The sequence below is a fragment of the Callionymus lyra genome, chromosome 17 (genome assembly GCF_982586985.1).
Source record: "Callionymus lyra chromosome 17, fCalLyr1.hap1.1, whole genome shotgun sequence".
Taxonomy (NCBI): Eukaryota; Metazoa; Chordata; class Actinopteri; order Syngnathiformes; family Callionymidae; genus Callionymus; species Callionymus lyra.
In genome coordinates this window covers 9605212-9633188 of record NC_141834.1, presented here as the reverse complement: position 1 = coordinate 9633188, position 27977 = coordinate 9605212, and the positions used below count along the sequence as shown (strand labels likewise).

At 37.3% G+C, this 27977-nt stretch overlaps 1 protein-coding gene across 1 annotated transcript; it reads right to left on the bottom strand.

Moving 5' to 3' along the window:
• mfsd2b (MFSD2 lysolipid transporter B, sphingolipid) lies at positions 1 to 27977 on the bottom strand. Its single transcript, XM_087813074.1, has 15 exons — positions 27767 to 27977; positions 27107 to 27454; positions 17213 to 17338; positions 17019 to 17143; positions 12973 to 13096; positions 8546 to 8624; positions 8275 to 8456; positions 6329 to 6419; positions 5021 to 5142; positions 4632 to 4715; positions 3197 to 3280; positions 2960 to 3069; positions 2457 to 2600; positions 1004 to 1180; positions 1 to 926 (listed from the first exon to the last, which is right to left on the bottom strand). Exons 2-15 carry the CDS (start codon positions 27434 to 27436, stop codon positions 878 to 880), a joined length of 1827 nt encoding a protein of 608 aa, XP_087669200.1. The 5' UTR covers positions 27437 to 27454; positions 27767 to 27977; the 3' UTR covers positions 1 to 877.

The following is a 27977-nucleotide window of genomic DNA, read 5'->3' as shown; positions in this document are numbered from 1 at the left end:
TTATTTTTTTATTTCACTTTATTTATCATAGTTGCTTGACAAAATGCAAATCCTTCATGTTACACAAGTCTTATTCTCAGATTATGTTGACAAGTTTTTTTTGTTTATTCACTTGTAAGAATAAAAACAGAAAGTGAGGAATATTTTTATACAAACAATAAAAAAAACATCTAATGCTAAAGGGTTGAGTTTCACTTTTTTCTGAGTGGGGGTTGTTTGTACAAAATACCTCTGCCAAAGAGGTTAAATGATCACCAATGTTTATCTGTGTTGGCAAATGAACTTCCAGGAAGTGTTAAGAGCACGGTAACGCTTCAAATTACCATCTGGATCCAAATGTATTTTGAAGGATTAGTCGAGATGGAGCCGAAGAGCTTTAAAATGCATTTTAGCTCATCGATTAGTTACCAAAGTTAATCTAATTTAATTAAATATATGGCAGTTATATCAGAGGGGAAATTACAAAATGAGTGGCTTGGCAGGGGTCTGCGCTTTCTGAGTGCCTTTCTGGCTTTGTGTTAATTGATTGTCTGGATCTGTAAATCACTATTTTACAATTATACAATATAATACTCGTGTTCCTCTGCAAAATACACACAGCAAAACATTGTGTCAAGCAACCAAAGAACATTCAATATCAAGAATCGTCATAAATAAAATACAGTGTCATTGAGCAAAACACAGCAAAGTCGTATACATTCATTTATATAAATAAGGTAGTTTTTAGATATAATTCTATTATAGCAAGATGACTATACAGTACATGTGAAAATGAAACAAAAAATGTTTACAGTAAACTATTTTTTTCAGTGTAATATACACTAATGGATGCACTTCCAGGTCTGGTACTGGAAGAAGATTTTTTCCTTTTTTCAGGTCAGACGTTGTTAAGATCCTCCATCGTTCTGGAGCCGATGCTGTGTTTGCTGTTAAGAAAACATCAATTATTAATAGATGATCAGTAATGATCAGCTTTGACGTAGAGTTTGAGTTTATTTTTTACCGGAGTTCCTCCAGGTGCTGCTTGTTCCTGAGCCGGACTCGTTCGGTGATGGGATAGAAGAGCAGGATCAAGAGCCCGGTGACGATGAACGCTACCGGAGCGGCGCCGATCAGCAGCTTGAGGGTGTGGACGACGGGTAGAGGCTGTTTACACGCGCCTGTGTCGTAGCCTGCAAACCTGCAACAACATTGAGAAAACAATTAATTCTACGGCCACCTTACGAGTTATGTTCACTATATTGTTATAGTTTAATTATCTACAAACAATGTAAACATCATTGATTTTACATAAGCAAGTTATTGCTCAATGAAACTCTAGTCTGGACAAATAGAATCAGAGAAAAACTAAATATAACTAATTGGATTTATATATTTATATTATATTTTAGATAAATTGTTTTTGATTATATATCTTTTTTTTTTCCCTTTTGATTTTTATTCCCATTTTGTTTCTTTCTTTTCTCACCAAATCAGCCACACAAACGAAATCGCTTTTTATGAGTATTTATTTTTCCTCTAATTTTAGCCATAGTTGTTGAAAATAAATGTAAATTGTGTCCTTTACTTTGTGTGGTCTTACAGACAAAAATATATATTCAAAAACTTCCACCTGCTTTATATATGAAAGCGTCTTAACCACTAGAACGTAGTAGAAGTGTCTTAGAAAGATCAGCTTAAAATCGTCTGGAGTCGACTGTATCCTCTCATCCTCAGTCACTGCTATGATCGTGCAGGATTTCCTTTAGCTATAGAGGGCTTAATGACTAGAGGCCAGAAGATTAATTGCAACACAAAAATGAACAAATGCCATGAACGATGCTTGTAAATAATCTAATCTAATCTAAATACTATATTTTATTTTACACAGACTTCATTGAAATATATTGTTTTTATCAAAATATAAATCATAAAAAAACATGATAAAAATGTAAAAAAAAGAAGAGATGCTTTTATATATGAAAGCATCTTAACCACTAGAACTTATAGTGTCTTACTATAACATTTTTAATGTCCCATTATCAACATTCCCTTGAAATTTCCATTGCAACTTATCTTTTATAATAACTATTTAATTTAATTTTAATTGTTTTTATTATCCATTTCAACTTCTTAACATGTTTTTTGTTTAAGGTCTTTTTCCTTTCTTTTATTCGTCAATTTTGTGAGAATGTTTTAATATATACAGTATATATTTTTTAAATAATACGTAAATAAATAAATAATACATTTTAAAAAGTCATTACTTTTTTTCTTTAGAGTTTTGTTGTCGGTCCCTTACAACAGTTACAGTATTTGATGGGAATTGCATTGACGGCGCCTAGCCCAGCTACTCGGGGCAAGAGGCAAATCTCTCAAAGGGCATTTTTATTGACAGACATCATCTCATGGAACATTTTGGAAACATCACTAAACCTCTTTGGACCGTGAGAGGAAACCAGAGTGTTCAAACTTACTGCAGACACAGCGTGGAAACCCCGAGGGAGATGCCAGCCGCGAACTTGGTGAAGAAGACGTAGAATGAGTAGAAGATGGCCTCGTGACCTCTGCAGTAGGGGTTGCTCAGCCTGAAGTCGTCCACAACATCTGGCAACATGGACCTGAATTTGAAAACAAAAAAGTTGAGCCACGGCGAAACACAATTTTAATCGTCTTAGTGGACGCTGGCAGCAGATGGTCGGACGAAAGGCCGGTTTTTATAGAAGCATATGGGAGGGATAATAATAAGAGATGGATAAACAATAAAAAGCTCCTTAAGGAGGAACACCCACAATCTGAGCCCCCCCCACCCCCCCTGTAATTTGAGGTTTGAGGGAAGATATCGGTGTCGAGCAAAGAAGGTCAAGTGAAAGTCAGACACACACAGGATTATTGGATTAGTTTGATCTTCATAAAAGGTTGTAAATCACGTGGAAAACACAAAAATACTCTACTATAATAATAATACTATAATTCTCACCATGGAAGCAAGAGAGACGCCGCCACGCTCAGTCCAGAAGACACAGCCACGACATAAGCCACCACCAGGTTTGGGATGAACACCAGCATGAGTGTAAACGGCATGATCCACTGGAATGAAAGGAAGATAAAAAAAAACAATATTAGAAGCTGCAGTTCCGTTATTTGCCACCAGATAGCGCGCCAAGGTTACTCCGGGTGACGCTCTGCTTGGGCGAGCTGAAATAAAAATACTCACAGTGATGCCACAGAAGGCTGCTGTCTTCTTCCCAAACCTCTGGAGGAACCACTGCCACAGCGGAATGCTGATCACGGCAGAAACCTGGAGAAATGACAACCAAGGAAAATGGTCACTTTTTTTAAAATAGAATCACATTTGGACATGATTTTTAATTTGTTTCATTTTCAACAATTCATGTAGGGTTGGTTGACCTGATTTCTGGCAGTGAGTTGGAGACGGCAATTCTATTAATTTCCAGTTTATGTAAAGACAGGTTTTTGTTTTTTTTTAAGTTTCCAGAAAGAAAAAAACAACCTTTTAAAAACAAATGCACTTGCGGGAGAAGTGCTAGTTTTTGCAAACATTGTAATTACACCATCCATCCACTGGGGGAGCAACATGCTTCATCTTATTTTGTCCTACACTAAGAATCATTGTTCTATTTGCTTTTATATTTCATCATTTAACTACTTCGACTTTAGCTAAGTGAAACTTGAAACACTCTTAGGGGGTGTAGACCTCTGCCAAGCAGCTCACGTCCCACTACATTTTCTTCCAATGTCATTATTACTAGGGTTGTGTATTGGCAAGAATCTGACGATGTGATACTTTTTGCCATACAGGGTAAACGATATTGTATGTATGTTGCAAATTTACAGACCACTTGACTCTTGATGACTCTCTTCTTTAATTTTGTTAACCAAAATATGCCAAAAGATCAGCTTTAAACTTGGATGGAGTCGCCTGTATCCTCTCGCCCTCAGTCCTTCAGCAATTACTGCGGCATTTAATGGCCGGAAGATGAATTGCAACACAAAATGAACAAATGCTGAGAATATTGCATGTAGATAAATAAATTAAATAAATTAAATATTTTAATATAAATGTAATGTTTTATTTTACACGGACTTAATTGATTAGTGTTATTTTGTACAGTCCTTTCCTGCTTTTCCTGTGTTTTGCCGCTCTCTTGACAGTCGGTGAGGGCAGTGCTTGGCAAGATCCACGGCTGTCGACTACCAGGAAAATCAGTACTGCTTCATAAAAAGTCTGTTCCTGGCCTGAGTCGATGTCAACACCTTTTCTCTGGACCATGGGTAAAGCTCTCAGTTGTTTGCCTAGTGAACCTACTTTGTATTTTTGACGCTAACCTCCTGACTGTTTTTCTTTTCCTGTTACCGCTTTGTGTTTCCTTAGGTGAGTTCTGGATTTCATTTTCACATTTTGTAGTGGATCTTGCGCCTTGCAGCCACCCTTGACTTAATATCCTGCGCTCCTGGGTCGTCTTGCTAGCTTAAAGGTTACAGAAAATTTGCGATATATTGCTGTATTTATTTTTTCTCACATCCCTTATCATTTCCCTACATTTATTGATCTATTTAAGTATTTATCAAAGCTATCTTATTACATAAAGTGCATTGTTCTTTTAGCTATTTTGCCGACAGACACATACCAAGATGGTCAGCACGATGTTCTGGAAGTGATCCCTCAGGTCGGCGGCGTAGGTGCAGAAGAGTACGAAGTTGCTCTGAATCAGCTGCAGGAAAAAAGAGAAGATCAAACATTCAGGTTATCATCCTCTCAGCGTCACTGCCTGACTCACAGTCCAACGTATATCGTGACTGGGGAAAAGCTGCCGACAGCGTTTTTTTTTCCTGCGGGCTATTCCCACTTTATATGTGACATATGTGACAAGTGACACCTCCCCTGAGACCGGAGAGCGTACACAGGCCTGCGTTCGAGATACCGAGATGCTTTAAGGACTCATAAACATTTTAAAAATAAGGAGAAAGTATCTTCTTCCACGACGTCTACGAGAAGAGCGTTCATTCTTGCATTCACCTGAATGGCGACGGTGATGAAGAGGAAGGCGGCGGTCAAGATCAGGTACGGCCCGTGTCTCATCACCATGCAGAAGGACTGAAGGAATGGAATCTGCTTCTCTGTCTTCGGAGCGTATGGATCTGGAGTAACAAGCATGAGAACACAGCATATTGAATATCATCCAGTAAGTGAGAGCTGCAGGGTTTGATCTTAGTGTCAGTCCTGGAAGTGGCTCTGCATTGCAGTAAATGGTAAGTCATCACACAGGCTAAGATGCACCTAAAATATGTTTAAAAATAACCTTCAAAACAAGCTCTTGAATCGTATTATGAACAAGTACTTTAAAACATCTGGGTGTTGATGAATCTTCATGAAGCAGTGTCTCATATATTAGAGCTCAGTAGGTGGAACACTCTTTAAAAATGATGTTTCAATAAAATACCTGTAAATAATGTAGTAATGGGTGGATGAGGCCTCATGAAACCTCTGTGTAGTATCACGATACAGTTTCTTCATTTTTGAAAGATGATAAATGGCAGCTTTTTATCTTTGGCTTTAATCTACCTACTCATCGCAACTAGGCATCGAATTTAAAACTAAGAGCGCCACCTAGTGGCCTTTTAAAAATGGAGAAAGTGTCTCAGCAGAGAGTGCCATCTAGTGGGATCTTAAAAATATAAAAAGATACTGTTTCATGAAGTTTCATTGACACATCATGACTTGTTTTTTTTATTAATTGAGCTCTGGAAAATGAGTCAAACTTAGTATTTGACAGTTTCCCCAAATAGGATTGTGCAAAAAAAATTCATCAAATATTTTAAACCAGAAGCTTAATGTTTTTTTGTTTTTTTAAATAAAAAACAAAAAAATGCTTTTGTTCATAAAAAAAAATTGCTCTTTATGGTAGAAGCTCAACCTTAGCACTCTGTAACATATAAAAGAAATAGAAAATATGTAAACCCAATTATTTTGTTTCATTTCTTTTACTGAAAAATGGACATTCGAAAAACAATGGTGTACTTGGTAGCTAAGCTAGTGCTAGCTAACAGTGCTAGCTGCATTCATTCTACGGTACAAATGCAACCTACTGGTAAAACTGAAATCAAATTTCAGTAAAATCCCAAATGAAACCCAAAAATTATAACATAAAATCAAGCAATTATGAAATTAAAACATTACATTTCCTTAATTAAAGTTTGCATTGAATTTATTTGTACGTTCCGGGATGGAAAAGACCGAAAAATTCACAAAATAATGTATTGCATCGGTTTACTTAACTGTTCCTTGAACTCAAAAAACCTTGAAAAAAATGAAAATGAGTCTCACCTTCTTTCTCCTTGACCCCAAGGAACATCACCACAGTGCACACTAGGAACACGACTCCAATGATGCCTGCAGCCAACATGTAGACCTCTTTCTGCACGGAAGACAGAAAACAACTTTAGATCTGAGCTCCTAATATTTCAAATCAACCCCTGACATGACAATATAAATACACACTCCAAAAACAAACACCACAAGATGGTCTTATTCATGCAGGTTAGTATTTATCATTCCGTGTTTGCTCCCTTCAGGGTTTGATGTGTTTTTTTGTTTTTTTTAAGTTCCACCACGTGACGGCGCAAATAGGAGCATAAACAGAAGAAACCACAAGCACATCCCAAAATACAACCTTGATGTTTAACATCGAATCTCCACAGGAACTAAAACAACCTGTTTGTTTGCTACTTTTCCAGCCAGCGGCGCATTATTATTTATGCACATCAAACACAGGCGGCCTCGGCGAGACCAGTCGCGGCGTGGCGGCGGCCGCGACGGAATTTGGTGGGTGGCTGCGATGGCTTTGGCGAGGTGACTTAGCCGCCCTGATAGGGTTCAACCGAAATCCGTTTGGAAAGGGACCATTTAAGCCCGAATAGCTGCGGTTGTAACCAAAGCCCTACACGAGACATTTTAGACTCTGGTTTGTTGTATCTCCGTTGAAAAAAAAAAAATCCCAAGAACAGTCACGGATATTTACTTCTTCAGAAATGGTCAATTTATATATTTATTCTTGTTTTTCTAGTGCTTAAATACCCTTTAATCTACTGATAAAACCCATATTTATCCAACATTTTTCCTCCCGAGAGTATATATTTTTTGTATCTAAAGAAAATGTCATTGCTCACCACATAAGACAGTTCTTACAATACTAAACTAGTACTTAGTGTTTTCTGTTTTAGCGTTTAGGATCATCTTGCACGATACTTATATAGACGTATATAGACTATAAGCCATCCTTAATCTAGCACCGGTGTTTCAAACTTCATTTTTTTGAAGTCACAGGCTAAACAATGTGTGTTTACAAAACAGGAAGTTTGAGTTTTTACTCTTATCTTAGTCTCTTTATAATGATTGATTATTTCTGTTTCTTATCTTATCTTAAACACTAATATCTTCAAAGATCACAATAGAAACATTGACCTATCTATCTATCTATCTATCTATCTAACCCAGAGGCAACACAAGGGATACCACAAACACATTTGTTTTCTGGGCCTTCAAGTCACCTTGATCCTGAGATAACACAAGAGTTAAAGTAGTTATGTCAGATTATATAATGTAGAATTAACATTACATTTTGATCTTGATTCAGATTGTTGACTTCTACCTCTGTTTAGAACTAGAAAAAAAAAGTAAAACATGTCTTCATAAGACATACCATGCAATCAATTCATAATAAAATCAACTTTATGTTTAATAAGTCTTTTGAAATACGGTCCTTGGCGGAGGTATGCACTGTCTCAGCGTTTTCTTCTTTTTTATTTTAGATCAGTTGGACATGGTTCAGTTTAGTCAGTTAATTTTTGCATGTTTTTTATAACTGTGGGAAGAAACCAGAGTTCCAAGACGCAACCAATGCAAGCAAAGGCAGACGATCAAGAAACTTAACAATAAATGGAATTGACATGTAATGCTTGCCACCTTTTTTTGAGTTCTGCGTTAAAAATAGTTCTAATGACTTGCAGGCGTTGGGGACCCCCCAATGTGGGGGCCACATGTGAGGAAGAGGCCCCTTTTGTGGTTTTCGCTGCGCAGCCTCTAAATGTTCGGTTCAGATATCAAACAGTCAAATCTCATGTCAGACCCCGAAAGTTCGAGGGGTTAAAACTCCAGATCCTTTTTTCAATTTTTTCCCCCCAAAATATGGATCCAATTTAAACACAGAGTTTCTTTTCATTTTTCCTCAGCAGTAGCACGAGGAAGGTCTGCGAGGTCAAGGGGTTACGTACAGAATGCAGCAGGTGGTCTTGAGGGTGCACCAGGGTCTTGACGATCTCCGCCCCGCTGCCGTTGACGATGTACCCGAACGTGATGTTGGGCGTCGGGCAGTGCTTCATGGTGTGGGCGCTCGCCACGATCTGACCCTGGATGGCGGCCCCCACCAGCGTACCCAGGACCTCCATGGTCATTCCTGAGAACAGGGGAAAAACACATCATCACTGGGAAAAAAAGACCCAAGGAATATGGATGAACAGATTTTTTTCATGAGCGAAGCCTTACTGTAGGCAGTGGCCGAGTCTCTCTCCTTCTGGTCTGTGCTCAGGAACATGGTGAGGGCAGAATAAGGCACGTGGAAGCACTGGAACCGAAAATTTTAAAGATTAAATATGCTGACTTTGCGAAGGGTCTTCAAGAAGCAAATACTTTGACACTCAACTCTCCGCATTCCTGACTTAAAAACATGCCATCAGTATTTGGAATGTCTTCGAAGATTGTTATGAATTTAACGTTAGTTATTACCAATTAAACGTGAATATTTAATGCAACACAACATTGTATACATTTAATAATAAAACATGCAGTAATTGTATCATAACATGAAGTACTGGCTATTATTGATATTGCTCTTTTCTTTGTTGGAATCCTTTAAGCTCAGTTGCGTTATTATTATTATTTTTTTTAAACACAATAAGTCGTTTTAACTGGTGATGGTTCTGATGAAGCTTCATGAAGCATTGTCATTGTTTTCAGTGTCCACTAGATGGCGGTCTCTGCACTAATTTCCCTTTTTTGAACAACTGTTCTAATGAAACCTCCCATCATTTTTAAACAGATAACGCCACCTACTGACTTCTAAACAACATGACACTGTTTCATTAAGCTTCATCAGAACCATCACTCATTTTAACCCATGTGTCCTCTATGGGTCAAGGTGACCCTGTGGACCAAAAGGGATACCACAAACACATTTGTTTTCTGGCCTCTGGCTCACTTTGAGCCCGAGATATTTTATTTTACTTGTTTTTTGGTCAAATAATTTAAAGGGGGAAAGAAAAAAAAGCAGACCAGTTGTGTTCTTAAAGGGATTTATTATCAAATTACGTGATATTAATATTTATGCATTACAATACAGTATGTTTATTATTTATATGAGTTTATTTACTGTATATACTACAGGTGGAACATGTTCCTAAAAGTAATGTTATGTGTAAATAGCGACCTCTGTAAATTATTTGTAAGTAAGTAATATTTATAGAGCGCTTTTCTAGACCAGGATCACATGGTGCTTAAACAATTAAAACAATACTCAATAAAATATAAGCTTAAAAGGTCAAGACACCACCGAGTCTCAGAGAATCAAGGAATATTTAAACACACATTTCTAACTTGACCATGATTTTCCACCCATTTTGTTACATGGCAAAAACCCACTGAGAGGGAAAATCCTGAATATTAATTGAACTAAAACAAAACTGACTTGGCTTTTAAAACACATCTACACATAATTTAAACTTAATTTTTTGTTAAATTATTTGGTAAAACATTGAAAATTCTAACGTATCTCTCGTAATACATAAATTCCTTATGTGGGATGTTGTCAGAACTCGTTTTTTTATTTTAGTTTTTGTTTAAAAAATGGAAATTGTGCTACACAAATTAGGATAGGTTGCAGTATTTAAAATATTTTAATAAAGGGATTAAGGGCGTTTTCTGCCTCCACCAATCAGGAAGAAGCTTAACATTTGTTGGCTTGATTTATTGACAATGATGTAACATTTAAAACTCATATCCAGTGAGTTTAATAAATCAAACTCCTCTTAATTAGATGACAAAAAGGAATTTGTTTTGACAGTACACTGTCATAACTTGTATGACTTGTTTGATGTAAAAAACGTAAGCGATTTGTTTGTAGCAACCCATGAATAAAAGTCAACATATCAGCTTAAAATTAAAATCTTTACAAGTTTTTTTTTGTTGTTTTCACGATATTTGTTCAAATAAATGTACATTTTGTTGTACGAAGCATCAAACTCAACAAGGAAATGAAGAAAACTATGTTGTTGTTTTTTATGACTGTACATTTTTGCGGAACAATAGTTTACAGCAAAGAAGCAACCTCAGACAAAAGGACATGATAAATGTGAAACTAGATCCTGCATCACGTCTACCTTGTTAAACGGTGTTTTGCACGCTCTCACAGCATGCGGGAATGTCACCTCACGAGTTGTCAAAATATGTCTCAGGCAATTAAATGACTACACCCAAAAAAGAAAGACGTCTTTTCATCTCCGAGCCTTCGGGAAACTCAAATATACACGACAGATATACATCAAAAGTGATTCTTGCCGTTTCCATGTCGGTCAACTTCTCTCTGTTTTTCCAATCCCCGCCACCTCTTCCAGAGAATAAACAAGGCGGGTGAGTTCTACACTTTGTAATTTACACAGGCGCTCAGTCAGCACCGCTTCCCAAAACGAGCGTCCGCATCCACGCCGAAAATACACACCGCAGTGAGTGAAGGGATTTTCTTTCCGCGGCTGCTTCCACACAGCGAAGGATTTACGGGGACCAGGGTCAGACGCAAACACTGGTACATAATGAACCCCCTTTGATAAATAAAGGGGGAGGGGTAGGTAGCTGGTGAAAAGACTCCGGACACATCTTGAAGATAAGATTTCTGACGAGAAGACAATGAAACGAAGCTAAAAACGGGTCGCCAGTGTTGACCCAGCGAGAGGTTCCTGGCAGGTCGGCCTCTGTACTTATCAAGTCGTTAGAATGACATGCTATTACAGCTCGCCACAGTGCGGCCGCCAGTGGTGCGCGAGATACCGGGCGCATACACCCCGGAGTCGAGTGAAAGATGAATGGTCTGTGTGTTGTAAAAAAATAAAAAAAAAAAGGAAAAGAAAAAGGGCAACTTAAATAACTGCACATCCCCTTTGAGGTGCCTGTAAAGCTGCCGGTCTGTAATCTGCTGCGTGTCTCACAAATCAAAGTGTTGATCCCGCAGCGAGCGTGCGGCTGGAATCGCTTCCACTTTCAACACTGTGTTCTCAGTCATCTCAATAGAACCATTTTAAAAAAAGAAGACCTTTTTGGATCAGCTTTGAGCTCCAAGTTGACAGATTCTGAAGGGAGTTACGGAAGGTATTTCCTCTCATGGAGCCAGGTGTATTCAAAGTCGTTTAGTCCCATTATATGTACGGAAAACCTCCAAAACCAACAGAACAGAGCGCTACTTATGTGGAGCCATTCATCCTACCTCCGACACCATGCATGGAGTTATACTACGGAGCCTTGCGGACGAATACCACGTAGCCTTTGCAGAGTAATACCACGTAGCTTTGCAGAGTTATACCACGTAGCCTTTGCAGAGTAATACCACGTAGCCTTTGCAGAGTAATACCACATAGCTTTGCAGAGTAATACCATGTAGCCTTGCAGAGTAATACCATGTCGCCTTGCAGAGTAATATCATGTAGCCTTAAAGAGTAATACCATGTAGCCTTGCAGAGTATTACCACGTAGCCTTTGCAGAGTAATACCACGTAGCCTTGCAGAGTAATACCACGTAGCCTTGCAGAGTAATACCACTTAGCCTTGCAGAGTAATACCATGTAGCCTTGCAGAGTAATACCATGTAGCCTTGCAGAGTAGTACTATGTAGCCTTGCATAGTAATACCACGTAGCCTTGCAGAGTAATACCACGTAGCCTTGCAGAGTAATACCACTTAGCCTTGCAGAGTAATAACACGTAGACTTGCAGAGTAATACCATGTAGTCTCATAGAGTAATACCATGTAACCTTGCAGAGTAATACCATGTAGCCTTGCAGAGTAATACAACTTAGCCTTGCAGAGTAATAACACATAGACTTGCAGAGTAATACCATGTAGTCTCATAGAGTAATACCATGTAGCCTTGCAGAGTAATACCATGTAGCCTTGCAGAGTAATACCATGTAGCCTTGCAGAGTAATACCACTTAGCCTTGCATAGTAATACCACATAGCCTTGCAGAGTAATACCACAAAGCCCTAAAGAGTAGTACAATGTAGCCTTGAGAAGTAATATCACCAAGCTTCTAGGAGTAATAACTACAAAGCCTTGTGGAGTAATACCATAGTAATACTATGCCACCTAGCAGAGTAATATTATGCAACCTAGCCGAGTAATACAATAGTGCCTCACAGAGTAATACTATGCCGCCTAGCAGAGTAATACTATGGTGCCTCACAGAGTAATACTATGCCGCCTAGCAGAGTAATACTATGGTGTCTCACAGAGTAATACTATGCCGCCTAGCAGAGTAATACAATGGTGCCTCACAGAGTAATACTATGCCGCCTAGCAGAGTAATACAATGGTGCCTCACAGAGTAATACTATGCTGCCTAGCAGAGTAATACAATGGTGCTTCACAGAGTAATACGATGCCGCCTAGCAGAGTAATACTATGGTGCTTCACAGAGTAATACGATGCCGCCTAGCAGAGTAATACTATGCTGCTTCACAGAGTAATACAATGCAGCCTAGCAAAGTAATACTATGCTGCTTCACAGAGTAATACTATGGAGTAATAATACAAAGTAGCACTGAGCTTTATGCACCTTGTAGTCCAGTGTCTAAAAAAATACAGTACATCAAGAATCTTTTCTCAAGTTTTGTACACGTCAAAAGGCACGAGCGCGGTTTTCTACTCACGTTGACGAGAGTTTGGTAGAGGCAGTAGAAGCCCAGATACCAGACGAAGCGGCCGTTGGTGAAAGGAGGAACAAACCAGAGGAAAAAGTAGGACACCACTAGGAACGGAGTGCAACCCAACATCCTGCAAAACACAGAAAAGATGGTAAGAAAACAGCTTCATCACTCACATTAATATCAAAGGGGAAATCTTTATTTGGGATCATTCACACGCTTTTGCTTTTGCACCCATACAACCAGTACAATTAGAGTCGTCCACGAGCTCCATATAAATCAGGCTCACAGCTGCCGTCAACACATTTGTAAGCTGGTGAAGAGGATGACAGTGTCGGGGATTATATAATTTTCAGCTGCCTTCAAATCACACCATATTTCTCCTCGCTCAGAAGGCTAAGCCTGCTAAATGATTATAAGCATGGAGGCATCTGTAGAGGGAAACTGCAATATTTCATATTAATATTGTATTGAAAGCTCTGAACCAGCACGCGAAGACATGATTGAAACAAACATGGTGAGCCAGGGCGGCTGTGCAGGACTGATTTTACTCTTTACCCTTTATTTTATCCTGTTCCTCTTGAAAATAAAATGTGATGTTCTTATATGTTTGGACAGAATTCAGTTTACAATTTATTGATTTTTCTGATTTTTGTCTTGTAAAAAACCTATATTTTACTTTTTTTTAAAACAGACCAAAATTTTAATTTAGTTTTTTTAGTTTGTTTAATTATTTTTTTAGATAAAAACAATAACAAATAAACAAGGCAGAGTCGTAAATACCGAAATAATTCTTAATAAAAAAAAATAATGTTTTTTTTTTATAATTAAAGATATACATTTATAGGACAGAAAACCCCCCCACAAAAATAACAAATATTTTCAAATGTTTTGGTCGTTTTTTTCTAATATCAATTACTACAAAAACAGAAATGTTTTAAACGATTTTTTTTTTTAAATAAAAAAAATATTAAAAATAAATCCAGGTATTTGTACTTTATTAATAAATTAAGCTTTATTATTAAATTCAGGAAATAAATATTGCCGAAAAGGCAAATTTACATTTTTGTTTTTTTGTTTTTAATTTCCACTCAGAAAAATAAATATTTTACCTTACAAAAAATGCAATAATTAAATAAAGAAAGAAAGCCAAATTATACTAAGTAAAGTTTTGAAATAATGTTACAAAAACAACGTTTTTTTTCTGCACTGACCCTAAAAAAGAGAGATTCCTGTTGAATTAGTGAAAGGTTATTAACCTCTGACCTGCTGTCCATCAGAGATAATGGAGGGGGGGAAACACAGCGGGAGGTGGTGAACTGTCATTTCTAGCATCATCCAGCACAGTCACTTCACTCTCCTCTTGATTGTTCGCTTCAACAAAAGTGCCGGACAACGCTGGTGCTGCAGTATTGACCGCCCGGCTCTGAATGGAGCGGTTAGAATGTTCCTGCAAGATGACGGTGCTCGCGCCGGAAACAAAGGCACGTCCGCATCGACACATAGTTGGTGTCTGAGCGCTCGTACCTGACGTTTCCTTCACTAAGACGACAGTTCGCAGGGAGTTAATGGGAAAAGCAGCAGAGGAGGTTCATGGATCGACAAGAAGTCTCAAGTGAGGCTGTGAAGTCTTTCTTTAATCTCTTTAAACTTAATTAAATCTTCCCCAGAGCCTCAGTTCTTTTAGAATGTGTGTGAAGATGAGATTAAAAATGAGATCCCTTTATTAGCTCTGCTAAGGAGGTTTTGCTGTTGTTTTATTTTAAATTATACTGACAAGTACTGCTTGATTATATGTATTGTGTATATTTTTTAATGTTCCAATACATTTCTTAAAGCATGGATGTTGTTAATTTGACCCTTGGCAGCTGTATGCCCCATGTTAGTGCTTTAAAAACACTGTCTAACACAGATTGGGACAAAGTGACTGATTTGGCCCCTGTTTTTACGTGGCCCTCATAGGTAAAACAATTAAAAGACTAATTATGTAAAAAATATGTTTTTTGTAGTGTATTTCGGATTGATTTGTGTTATTCAAAACCATTTTAACTTCAAATAAAACCCTATAATCATCTTAATTGTTTCTTGTCCCTTAAAAGAAATTGGGGTTAAAAAAATGTTTTTAAATTTAAATAAACTAAACATATAATGAAATAAAATAAAAGGAAATATTACAGTTAAAATTACAGGTAATTTCAGTTTCCTTTGATCCATTTTCCTCAATCATATAAAGCAGTAAGGTAAGGTAAGGTAAGGTAAAACTTTATTGATCCCTCAGTGGTGGTCAATTAAATTTCTTCAGGGACCACAGTTGATACAGTGACTGATGTGGGTGCCAAAAAAGTGTGAAATCAATCAAGCTTAATATGCAAAGAAAAATGGTGTTGTATTTTTTATAATTTTCTTTTTTATATAACTTATAAAAACTTTTTTTCTAAATGTATCTTTATATACACTTACATCTTTGTAATGGGCAATACAAGTCCTAAAACATAAACCCTTTTGTCATATTTAGAGAATAATGTTTAAATAAATAACCTTTGACCTAGTGAGGACCACAAAAATACAGTTAAAGGGTCTCATGTTGCCCACGGGCCCCGCTTTTCTAAGGTCTTTCATAAAGACCCTTCCGTCTTTTGGCTTTGTGGCCCTTCCCAACAGTTATAGAATATAATTTTGACCCATGAATGAATGTAACTTCCAGCTCTGGATTCAAGAGATTTATTTCATCTTTTCCTTAATCTTAATCTATTACTTAATTTAATTGAATCTTGTGCCTGCGAAACTTGACACTTCAACTGTTGCAGTCCATTATGGAACTTTAGAATATACTAAGGTAAAGTTTACAAAATAAAGTTTTTGTCCAAAGATACACATCTTTCTGTGTTTGCTTTTTGACAGTTGAAGGGTATAAAGGAATTTCCTGATGTGCAGAAGGGACTTTCCAAGTTTATAATAGATAAAAGTCTTATCAGATTTGTCATGGGAAGATCTAGCAGCCGCCGATGTCCTCCGAGGACTTAGTCCACCTCCAGATCTGTCAGTGTTGACGAGCCGGTTTATACACTCGTGTGTAAACACATTAAGTGTCAGGCTAATGTGTTGAGAAAGAGGCACGGAGCAGGCGTGGAATGAGACGAAGAGTCGCCCACGGACACATTCGCAGGAAGGGTTCGACCACAAAATTGGAATGTGGAAGCCGAAAATGACGCGCTGCTCCGAAGCACGCCGTTTATTCGTCGAGACTGTTGCCAAACTAAAATAGGTTAACCCACGCCCCGAGAGTCGGCTCATCACATGGGAGTGTTGGGGAATAATGGTGTTTATCTAAACACAGGTGAGTCGCCGGTCGAGAGAGTCATTAAAAAAAACCAGACGCCGGAGCAAATTTAGCTTTTTGTGATGATTCGGCACAAACATCCGCATAATTGAAGAGGGAGGCGAAGAAGTCGAAAGCTTATGTAAGCGTTTCAATTTGCATTCCTGGTCGACCTGAGAGACGAGCTCAACCTGATGAAAGATTTGGTTTCGTCGGGGATTAAAGTTTACAGAGATGACGGTCGACATGTCATTTGCTTTGTAGTACGAGAATAAAATAATGATTGAAAAAATATCATCTGAATCTGGATATTTAATCTCTCTCTATAATTATATATATACTGTATATAATTCACGTCATTTATTAATATAGTTTTAAAGACTTTAGTGTTCATTTTAATAATTTGTTTTAAAAAAATTGTTTATAATTGAATAATATTTTTTTTTAATTTTTTGACAGTTTAAGTGTTCATGTTTCAATGACAATAAAATGACTGCTATTTTTTTAAATTATTTTAACCAAAATTCAGAAGGCACCTGATTAAAAGATATTTCTTAATTATTTTTTAATTAAAAAAATGGGTAAATTATAGAATATAAGATAAGATTATTACACTAGATAAACAAAAATAAAAAAGACTAAAATAAGTCGCTTATAATTAATTTTTAAAGAAAAATTATTTCCGATCCTAAAAAACAAGTTCCTTTGTAAATCTCTAAACAGATCAACTCACCAGGGCATGAGTCTTCCGATCTTGGTCCACTCGCTTTTCGTGATGAAGAATCCCACTATGGGGTCGGTCGCCGCCCCCCAGGCTTTTCCAACGAACAGCACCATGGACGCCTCGACTGCGTTGATCTGCGAGGGCGAACCAGGCTCGGTCAATACTTTCCCTTTAAAAAAAAAAACACGATCGAGTGTATTTACCTGGGCTACGTCCAGCAGGTAGATTTGCAGGAAGAAGGCAGTGGCGCTGGACGCCACTTCTTTGGGCGCACCGCCGATGGCAAAACACAGTTTACTGCATAATGACAGCTGAGGTCTCAAGTCGGTCTGTGGAGCAGAAGTTTGGATCATTAGGATCCAAGTATGCAACGTCTGAATGATTTTACGACAGTTTTAGTAGCATCTCGGACCAATTAGAGCCACTCAGATTTCCTGGGCAGTTACATTTCCCATGAGGCCACATTATAAACTCAGACTGAAAAGGTTTTAATCCCCAAAAAAAAGAACGAAAGAGGACATTTTAAGCCCTAATATGACAAATACAACAACAAATTAAAGCCTCATTAGATTGTGTCTGACTTTCGTTTGTTCAGAATGAAACCAATCAACACAAAAAAGGTTTTAATTTATTTCAATTTAATTTTTAATTCTCATATTATTTAAATACATAGTATTATAAAAACAAAAAAGAAAAAAAAATTGCAAAGAAATGATTGTAAAATGTTTTGGGGGGAGTTTTCAAAACTTGGTGAAACCCTTGTGTTATCTCAGGGTCAAGGTGACCCGAAATCCCAAAAACAAATGTGTTTGAAAAATCCCTTGTGTTGTCTCTGGGTGCCACCGGGTCAGCTTGACCCATGGATAACACAAGGGTTAAGGTTCAAGGGTCTTCATTCGCCATACGGCTCTCAGAATCAGAAGTTTAAATGGTAATAAAGAAGAGTTAGGTTAACAAGTACTACATGATATATAGATAAATCACTACAACTATAGAAAAATATAAAATATAGAGCGTTATTCAATCTAAGACATGTGAATGTGAGAAGAAAAATGTGAAATAAAACATAGCACATGTAATTTAAGCAACACAATTATGACATTCTCTCTTTGAATTCACATTTTATTCAGAAAATTAAACCTGTTAAAATAAAATGTAATGAATTACATTTTGAAGAATTCAACTATTAAGACATTTCATTCACTCAACTTGCATTTCAAGATTGTCAAATTATTTCCCTACTCTCCTCATGTCAAAGTGGAGTTAAATAAATGTGTTCTTGTCATTTTTATAATTGTTTTAAATATTTTAGAAGGTATAGCTTCACACATTTATGCTCACAAAGCCACCTTAAAATGTTATTTTTAAATCACCAACAGTCCTGTGCACATACTATGAAATGATAAAGCCTGTTTTAGTATGAAGTCTAACCCCCTACTGTTATCATTACACAGTTGACAATACACAACACGATAAAAATGCTTCAATCCTTTAATATTCAATTCCACGTGATCCAAAAATAGCTCCCTCTTCCAGTCATGTTGCATTCATTCAGCGACTCAGTGGACTGTGAAGCAAAGTGTCTGTTGCGTGTCGGTACATCAACCGTGACCTGTTTTCTTCCCAATTCACTGGCGAGGAAGTCTATAGTTTAGAAGGCAAACACACTCAACCCTGCAATTCATTCTCTATTTTCTTCCGACTGAAGAAAAGCAGCAGGTGAGTTTTGGATAATAACACAATGACGCCATTTATAAATGACTCATTATAAAGAAAATGTTTCATTAGAGTTCTGAATAATAATATAAAGACACGCAGATCTCTGCCAAGCAGCTCATTCAGACTCGGATAGTTAGATAGTTTGAGAGTAAAGTCGGGAAACATCAGGGTGACATTGACAATAGAAAACATGTTGTTACTTCAGTTTCAGTTTCAATGAGACCAAACATAGTTGAGTCAAATGACCAATCCATGACTCTCGATAACACAATGTCTGAGGTAAGATACTCGTCAGGCATGATAATTGGTAACAGAGCGACTCATCCTCCATGTCAACAGAAGGCAGCTGCGGCGGTTGATTCATATTGTATGGATGCCGCAGAGACACCTTGCGAGACAGTCGTCTTGGCAACCGGTCTGCGGTCTGAGGGAGCAGATCCAAGAATATCGGAGAGATTTATGGGAATGGCCTGGTATTCCCCGCGGAAAGCTTGAGAAGGTTGTGAGGTTCAGAGGTCATGGCCTATTTGCTCTTGTCACTGAAGATGTGACTTCTTTAGAAGATAAAAGATACAGTGACAGAAACAAGAAGGAACCACTTTGCTGTCAAACAAAATATAGGAGCTTTGAACATTTATATTAGAAAATCACATTGTGTTTGGTTACAAAATGTTTTCATTACATAGTGTTTTGTTACAAATTTTTTTCACTACATGGTGTTTTCGTTATGTACTTTTTCTGTTACATAGTGTTTTTGTTACATAGTGTTTTCATTATATAGTGTTTTCATTACATACTTTTTTCCTTACATAGTGTTTTCATTATATCGTTTTTTCATTACATAATGTTTTCGTTACATAGTGTTTTGTTACAAAGTGTTTTTTTACGTGGTGTTTTCGTTATAAAGTGTTTTGTTACATAGTGTTTTCATTAAGAACTATTTTCGTGCCAAAATGTTTTGTTACACAATGTTTTCAATACATAGTGTTTCGTTACAGTCTTTTGTTACAAATTGTTTTGTTTCATACTGTATTCGTTACATAGTGTTATTGTTACAAAGTGTCATTCTTACAGTGTTTTCATTACATAGTGTTATTGTTACATAATCTTACTGTTACATAGTGTTATTGTTATATAGTGTTTTAAGATGTGTTTTCGTTACGTTGTGTTCTTGTTACGTTGTGTTCTTGTTACGTTGTGTTTTTGTTACGTTGTGTTTTTGTTACGTTGAGTTTTTGTAACATTGTGTTTTCGTTACGTTGTGTTTCGATTACGTTGTGTTTTCGTTAAATAGTGTATTTGTTACATGATGTTTTTGTTACATAGTGTTTTCGTTACCTCCATTTTTACGTTACATGTGTTGTTACGCAATGTTTTCAATAGATAGTGTATTGTTACAGTATTTTTTTACATATTGTTTTGTTAGTATTTTCGTTACATAGTGTTATTGTTACATAGTGTTATTGTTACATAGTGTTATTGTTACATAGTCTTACTGTTATATGGTGTTATTGTTACATAGTATTTTCGTTATGTTGTGTTTTTTCATTAATTGTGTTTTCATTATGTTGTGTTTTTGTTACATTCTGTTTTCACTTGTGGAAGTGGTTTCAATGGTTAAACATAAGTCACATGCAAATACTGATAAAATAAATTTGACATTCATTTAACCCTTGACCCTTGTGTTGGCGACCCGACAGCAGACCCCTGTGTTTGCTCTGCGGTGCTCGTGTGCAGACGGAGGAGAAAAAAAAACCTCATGCTCTGCTGAAATCATCAAGCGCCATGTTGTGTGCATGCGAACCTCGCTGGTGTCTGGCTCTTTCATCTTCACACATGAATAACGCGAGACACCGCAGTCTCCGGCGCGATATATTTACTGCCGTCTGAGATGCTGCAAAACAACTTTTGCCACTTTCCCCAAAAAAAAAATGACCTTCAGAGTCACTCACACCCAAGACAGGAAAACAACAGTGTCCCTCCACATCCAGCGACTCCCCTCCCAGCGCTTTCAAAAAAAGAAAAAATCACCAAAGTAACCACAGTCCCGACCCGAAACACAGTTATTATCCCGCTCACGTTTTCTCTTCCTCCTCTTTCTGCGCCATCAAAACACGCAGAGGTTGCAGAACGACAATTACCAGGAGGGAGGTGTGTAATTATTCAATCTCAGGACAAGCGGGTCGGAGGTAAGTAAAGGCTGTGCAGCCGTTCGGACTTCAAGCCTCTCGTCTCCCACTCTCACTGCAATTATCCCTAATTGGAAGGAAAATCAAAGTCTTCCAGAGAGAATCCAAAGATGCTTTAACTGATGAAAAAAAAAAAATCCCATATCTACTCTTCATCCAAACATTTATTCTGTCCTCTATTCCTGCCTCCTTATCATCAAAGAGGATAAACAGGAAATCCTGTCAACCGGGCGCCCGAGCCGAGGAGAAAACACACTACACAACACACCGACTCCGTCACACAAACACAAATGTTGGATTGAAGCCAGAGCTGCGTCCTCCGAGTCGAGCCCGTCGATCAGCTTAAGACGGACGAGGCCGACGAGGGTTAATGAAGGAAGCTAATGAATCCTTGCAAGAGTGAAGATGCTGCAAAACATGAATCTACATTCATTAGAAATGTAAGTTCTTTATTCAAGCTTTATGCAGATAGTAAGACAGTGGTTTATAATGAGTTCAGTGGACTTGATAAATTGCTAAGATGGTTGACAGTGAAGAAATGTGTTGACATTGGTAGAAGAGAGATTACGTGAGAAAAGAAATATGACTGTTTTGTAATTTGGTGCTGTTTTTTACGCTTTGTTTTGTTATTTTGTTACGTGTCTTTTATCATGTTGTGTTTATTAACGTGTTTTGTAACGTGTTTTGTAACGTGTTTTGTAACGTTGTGTTTCGTAACGTTGTTTCGTTACTTTGTGTTTAATCATCTTACGTTATGTTCATTTTACGTTGTGTTTCGTTACGTTGTGTTTTGCTACGTTGCATTTCGTTACGTTGCGTTTCATTACGTTACGTTGTGTTTCGTTACTTTGCGTTTCGTTACATTGCGTTTCGTTGCGTTTCGTTACGTTGCGTTTCATAATGTTGCGTTTCGTAGCGTTGCGTTTCGTAGCGATGCGTTTCGTAGCGATGCGTTTCGTTACATTGCGTTACATTGCGTTTCGTTGCGTTTCATAATGTTGTGTTTCGTAACGTTGCGTTTCGTAGCGTTGCGTTTCGTAGCGTTGCGTTTCGTAGCAATGCGTTTCGTTACATTGCGTTTCGTTGCGTTTCATAATGTTGCGTTTCGTAACATTGCGTTTCGTAGCGATGAGTTTCGTTACATTGCATTTTGTTACGTTGCGTTTCGTTGCGTTTCATTACGTTGCATTTCGTTACGTTGCTTTTCGTAATGTTGCTTTTCGTAATGTTGCTTTTAGTAATGTTGCTTTTCGTAATGTTGCGTTTCGTAACGTTGTTTCTTAACGTTGTGTTTTGTTATGTTCTGTTACACTGTGTTTACGTTTGTTCCGCCATGTTCCGCTACGTTGTGTTTTCTTACAATACATTGTGTTACGATACGTTGTTTTAAAATGTATTGTGTTACAATAAATTGTGTTTAATTATGTCATGATTTGTTATGTTGTGTTCCGACAATAACAAAAAGCTATTCTATATATGAACTGCATTTTGTAGTCGATTTTTCCCAGTGTATTGCTACTTCTGCTTTATAATTTCATATTTGCTAAATTTGCTTGAAAAAAGGTGTTATCTTATGTTTTTGGCAGGAGTTTATAGGTAATCTTTGTGTTTATCTGTGCTTTACATCAACGTATTAATAATATGTTTACAATCAAGCTAGCTATTTAACCATAAGAGTTTTATCATTTAGTTGAACGTTTTTATTGACAATAGCCAAGAAACTTGTGATCTTGTGATGGTACAAATGGATAAACAAACATTAATGGTTAATCTATGTTCCATTTTTAAGAAAGGATTTCAACTACCATCAAAGTAGTTTATGTTAATCAGGATAACAGAAAAAGTATCTATCTATTAGTGATAGCACATGTTAAGAAATAAGTCAATGTGGATCCAAAAAGAGTTAAGTGGATCATTCATCGAGGGATTTCATACTATTCTGGGTCAAAACTAGGATTCTAATGACTGAAGTCAACAACAACAGCAGCAGCAGCAGCAGCAGCTTTGTGCCATCACTTTAGATTATGGATTATGAGCGTGACAGCAAACCTTCATTATCTAAGTGAGGCGGTCCGCTTCTATAGTGTTTCCCGTCAAAACCGGCGAGTGTTATGACTTCAGAAGTCAGGATAAAAGAAGCGGATCATGTATGAACTCGTCCTTTTTTTTTTATTATGTCTGAAGAACACTTCAGAAAAATAACACGAGTGTGACCTGAAGGATTCTCTTTGTGATAAAAAGGCTGCATTGATGAATGAAAACACAAAGATGAGGACTTACAGCAACGCAATCGACCCAGTCTAGGTGGTGACAGACTTGATGATGTTATCAAATAAATTCTCTTTGTAACAAAACAAAAGTTAATTCACTCTCTGAATCATACATTTCAGTAAGAATACTCATTGAGCTCTTAGACCTAACAAGTTCCTGAACCTCCATGTTGTTCTTTTTGACTTGATGTACTGAAGTATAGCTTCAAGAGAGAATCTTATTATTATACTTAATACTTAATTTGGGTTATTATATTGATATTTGTCCGTAGTTTGTGTTAAATGTGAAAAAGAGAACAATATCACCTTTTTTCATATTTTATCGTAATCTTTTGTTTTGTTGTGTGACCTACATTTCATCAGGTTTGGATGAATTTCACTAAGGGTGGTTTTTGCTCGAGTTTTAATTTGTCTACTTTTTTGCGTTCCATTTTTGTTTTGTTCCTTAATGATTGGTTACAGTTCTTTCTTTTCGCTACATTCTTCTTTATTTTCATTTCATTCGGTAAAGTGACCTTTGCTTTTGCCATGTCCTGTCATTTATGTTTCCTGTCAGTCTCTGTCGTGACATCAAACTTCTGTGGAATGTGTTTTGCTAAAGCAAAGTATAAATTATATATTCATGACCTAACTATCTCATTCTGGCCTCTCTGACCTTATCTCCAAAACATCTAACATGTTCTGTTCCTCTGATTGACTCATTCCTGATCCTATCCGAAAGGAAAATAAGAAGAAGAAAAATAAGAAGAAGAGTTTATCATTACAGTTTCCTGCCTCTGCATTTGGGTTTCCTGCCCTGAGTCTGTCAGCTTTGTTATGTTTTGTTACTATTGTTACATTTAGAAATAATCGGATCTTCTTTTTTGTCTCATTTTGCATCGCAATGTATTGTATCTTATCGAATGGTAGGGTATGGTATTGTATTGTATGATATGGTACAGTATGTTATGGTACAATATTGTATGGTAGGGTATGGTACAGTACGGTATGGTACGATATGGCGTGGTATGGTATGGTATGATAGGCGCTATATAAATAGAGATTATTATTATTATTATTATTATTATTATTATTATTATTATATGGTATGGTACGATATGCAGTGATATAGTATGGTATGGTACAATATGCCGTGGTATAGTATGCTATGGTACAATATGGTATGGTACAATATGGTATAGTACGGTATTGTATGGTATTGTAAGGCATGGTATGGTATGGTAGGGCATAGTATGGTACGATATGGTATGGCACGGCATGGTACGGTCTGGCATGGTACGGTAGGGTATGGTACAGTATGGCATAGTACGGTAGGGTATGGTATGGTATTTTTTCGCATCTAAGCATATTGTATCCTTTGATATCACATAAGAACTTGATCAATCTAGAGGATAAACCAATTTTATTTATTTTCATTTTATTTCTTAAAGACTGATCACATAAGCGTAACTTGCCAATGTCCCCCTTTTGAACCACATTAATAGAAGCAGCAGGTCTGAATGGTGGCTGGCTGTGTGTTTTTAATTAAAATTCTAATTCAACAATGAATTATTTTCATTAAAAACTACTGCGATGCACTCAAAACACTCTTTAAAAACAGCCAATAAAACCGAAACCACATGTGTTGACTGCGGTGTAGATGTGTGGTTTCTGCAGATAACGGTTAACAAGAGTCTCAATTAAAGTGCTTTAACAAAATTAACTCGCACTTCGTAAACGCATCTCTGCTCATTCATTGAACAAATAAAAGTCTCACGTCAATAAAGAACATTATTGAATTACATTCATTTAAATTGATGCGTAATTATCATTATATAAACAAGAGGAATTATTTTTATCTACCAGTTTATGTTCTGCCGTTGAACATCTCGACTTCAAAACTATATTCGTCTCTTATCTTTGTTTGCTTTGTTGTTTGCTGGTGAGATAAGAGCTAATCTTTGACTCGATTTCTCAAGTGTGTTGCAGTGAAGAGGAATCCACCGAAGAGGGGGAAATAATCTTTTTAAAATAACCTAAAGCTGGCGAGACGAGGTTGTTTTATCTGGAAATACAACTACGTTTCCAGTAACAAGGGATTTAGCAAATGTCTGGGGAATCCTCTCGGTGACCGTCTGAGGTGTGACAAACCAGTTGGAGAACAGGTTAGTCCCAGTGTGATGTCATACTCGCTGCAAAACCCAGTGATTAACTTCAACGGCATTAGATTTTAAAACGTCTCTACTTTACGTGTTGTGTTTATTTTTGCCAGTTTCGACATGTGTGGTATCACTTTGACCCCCCCCCCTCCCTCCACACAATTAATGAGCTGTTTTTTTTTTTCAAATGTATTTGTGAGTTATTTTTAAATTAGCTTTGATGTTATGGTTAACCAAACCTAAAGTTTACAAGCTCAGTGATGAAGAGCTTCACAAACTCTCACACTCAAGTCGCACACAGTCCATTTTAAGATGTTTTTTGCCTCATGTTGATGCCCTGTTAGATTTTTGGTCCACAATGAAAAATAAAAAAGTAAATATACCAATATTTGAAGGAGGTTATGAAGAAAACTATTATTGTTTAAGTTGGATGAAATAACAATGTAATTATGAGGCTAAACTTGGAGTGTAATTTGAACTTGAAAACATACTTAGGCAACAATTTAAGATCAGTTTTGATGAAGTTTGCATGTCTTTTTTCTTTAAAAAAAATATAATAGCAAGTCTCAAAACCAGGTGGTGAATAATTGAATTCCCTCAGGGGCCACATTATATACTGGGACTGTTGTTAGGGGCCGTCAAGCCAAAAGAAAGAAGAGCCAAAACACGATTGAAAAACTTTTTTGTAAAAGCTACGAAAGAATAGGATCAACATAAGAACGTTTAGAACGTTTATCAAATAGAAACTAATATAAAATAGCTTTTTTTCAAAATATATCATTTTATACATCTTTATTTTATCAGTATTTTATTGAATAAGAACGTTTATCAAAAATAAACTAATATAAAAACCTTTTTTTTATAAAATATATAATTATATACATCTATGTTTTATCAATATTTTATTCAATTTGCATCCAATTGTCAATTTAAGAAAAAGCAAAAGCAGAGTCAAGACCAGGGTTGAGCTACTAAATTTCCCCCAGGGGCCACATTATATACTCACACTATATACTATACACTATACTCTATACACAGACTCTATACACAGGGGCCGAATTTGCATTAAAATTGTCAATTAAAAAAAAAATTTGAGGAAAAAAAGAAAAGCAGATTCAAGTCCGGGGTTGAGCCATTACATTTCCTCAGGGGCCACATTATTACTTGTCAGGGGTCATCAAGCCAAAAAAGAGAAGTGAAAAGCCAAAACAAGATAGAAAAACTATGAAGGATCAACATAAAAATAAACCTAAACATGCCAATGAGATATTTATACAGCTACATCTTTAAAAAAAACAAACAACCATGATCACAAAATGTATCTAAATTCGTTGAGGGACATTTTTTATATGAAAAAAATAAAAGTAACTTATGGAAGTTGTATTCAGAGTTATTACAATAATAAAAATTCAATTGTCAGAAACATTTTCTATGTATTATCTTCTGTCTTTCTTAAGGCTATATAAATACAGTCAAGAGGTCAAATGTTCCCCCTTTTGTGCTTCTAGTTAAAACAAAAATTAAATAGATCTCTTTTACTGTTGAATTCCAAAGCCACTTTTCCAGGTGGAAACACCTCTGATTGGATATAACAGGATCACACACACAATCTGTTCAAACTCATCAATGAGAGCGAAGTCTGTCCCGAATCACAACAATCAACTTCCACACTGATGTCAAGAGGATTATCTCTGACAAGGGAAACAAAGTCACTGAGTGATCACCACCTAGATAAGCCATTGAAGAGCGAGAGAGAGAGGTTTTTGAAAAAAGGTTCTTACCTGATGAGGGGTTTTGGCAAACAAGGGTTCCGTGGGCTTCCCTGCAGAGCCCTGAGCTCCGGTCTCCCCTCTGGTCATGGCTGAGAGGCTGTGTGTGATCCTGTACTTCTGCGAGGAGGGAGTGCTGAAGTGAGAGTGGCTGTGGCTCCTGGTGTGAGCGAGGAGTCGAGGCGCCTGCCAGTGTGTCACAAGGTGAAACTGGATGTGGCTCTGGCTGCGGGTGTGCGTCGGGTGGTGCTGGTGGGCTGGAGCGCCGATGGTTCCGGAGGCTGCCTGGAGCACCTCCTCCTGCTCCTCTGTGATGACAACTCTGCTGCTCTCCGCCGCCATTCACATGCCGTTTGTGCTCTGGAATGAGGCCAGGAGGGAAGGACAAAGTCAGCTGTGACACACACACACATAAACACACACACACACACACACATATGGACAGACTTTCCTCATCTTCAGATATCCTGTGCATGACAACAAACCTTGCACTCACATTTCCATTAAGAAGAATCAATCATGTCAGCAGAGGAAGGAGAGAGAAATGAAAGGATGCAAAATGTCCCATGGAGAAGTCTTCAGTTACCCCCCCCCCCACCTCAACCCCCAACCCCTCCTCACAACATCCATCATGACATTCTCACAGATTTGATGAAAAATTAGTAATTTTACCTGATAATCTGAAGAACAAGCAGCCATCGGTGGCTCCGAGGCTGCTGGTCAGTCAGTTGGTGTTGGGTCAGTCTGCCGGGATGAGAGGAAGACTGCGGAGATGATGCTCTCCGCGTGCACTGTATGCAGCACTGGAACAGCGCTACACAGTGGTCGTTGAGAGGAGTGCATGTTAGTGTGTGCCCTCAGAATTTAGGACACACTTCTTTAT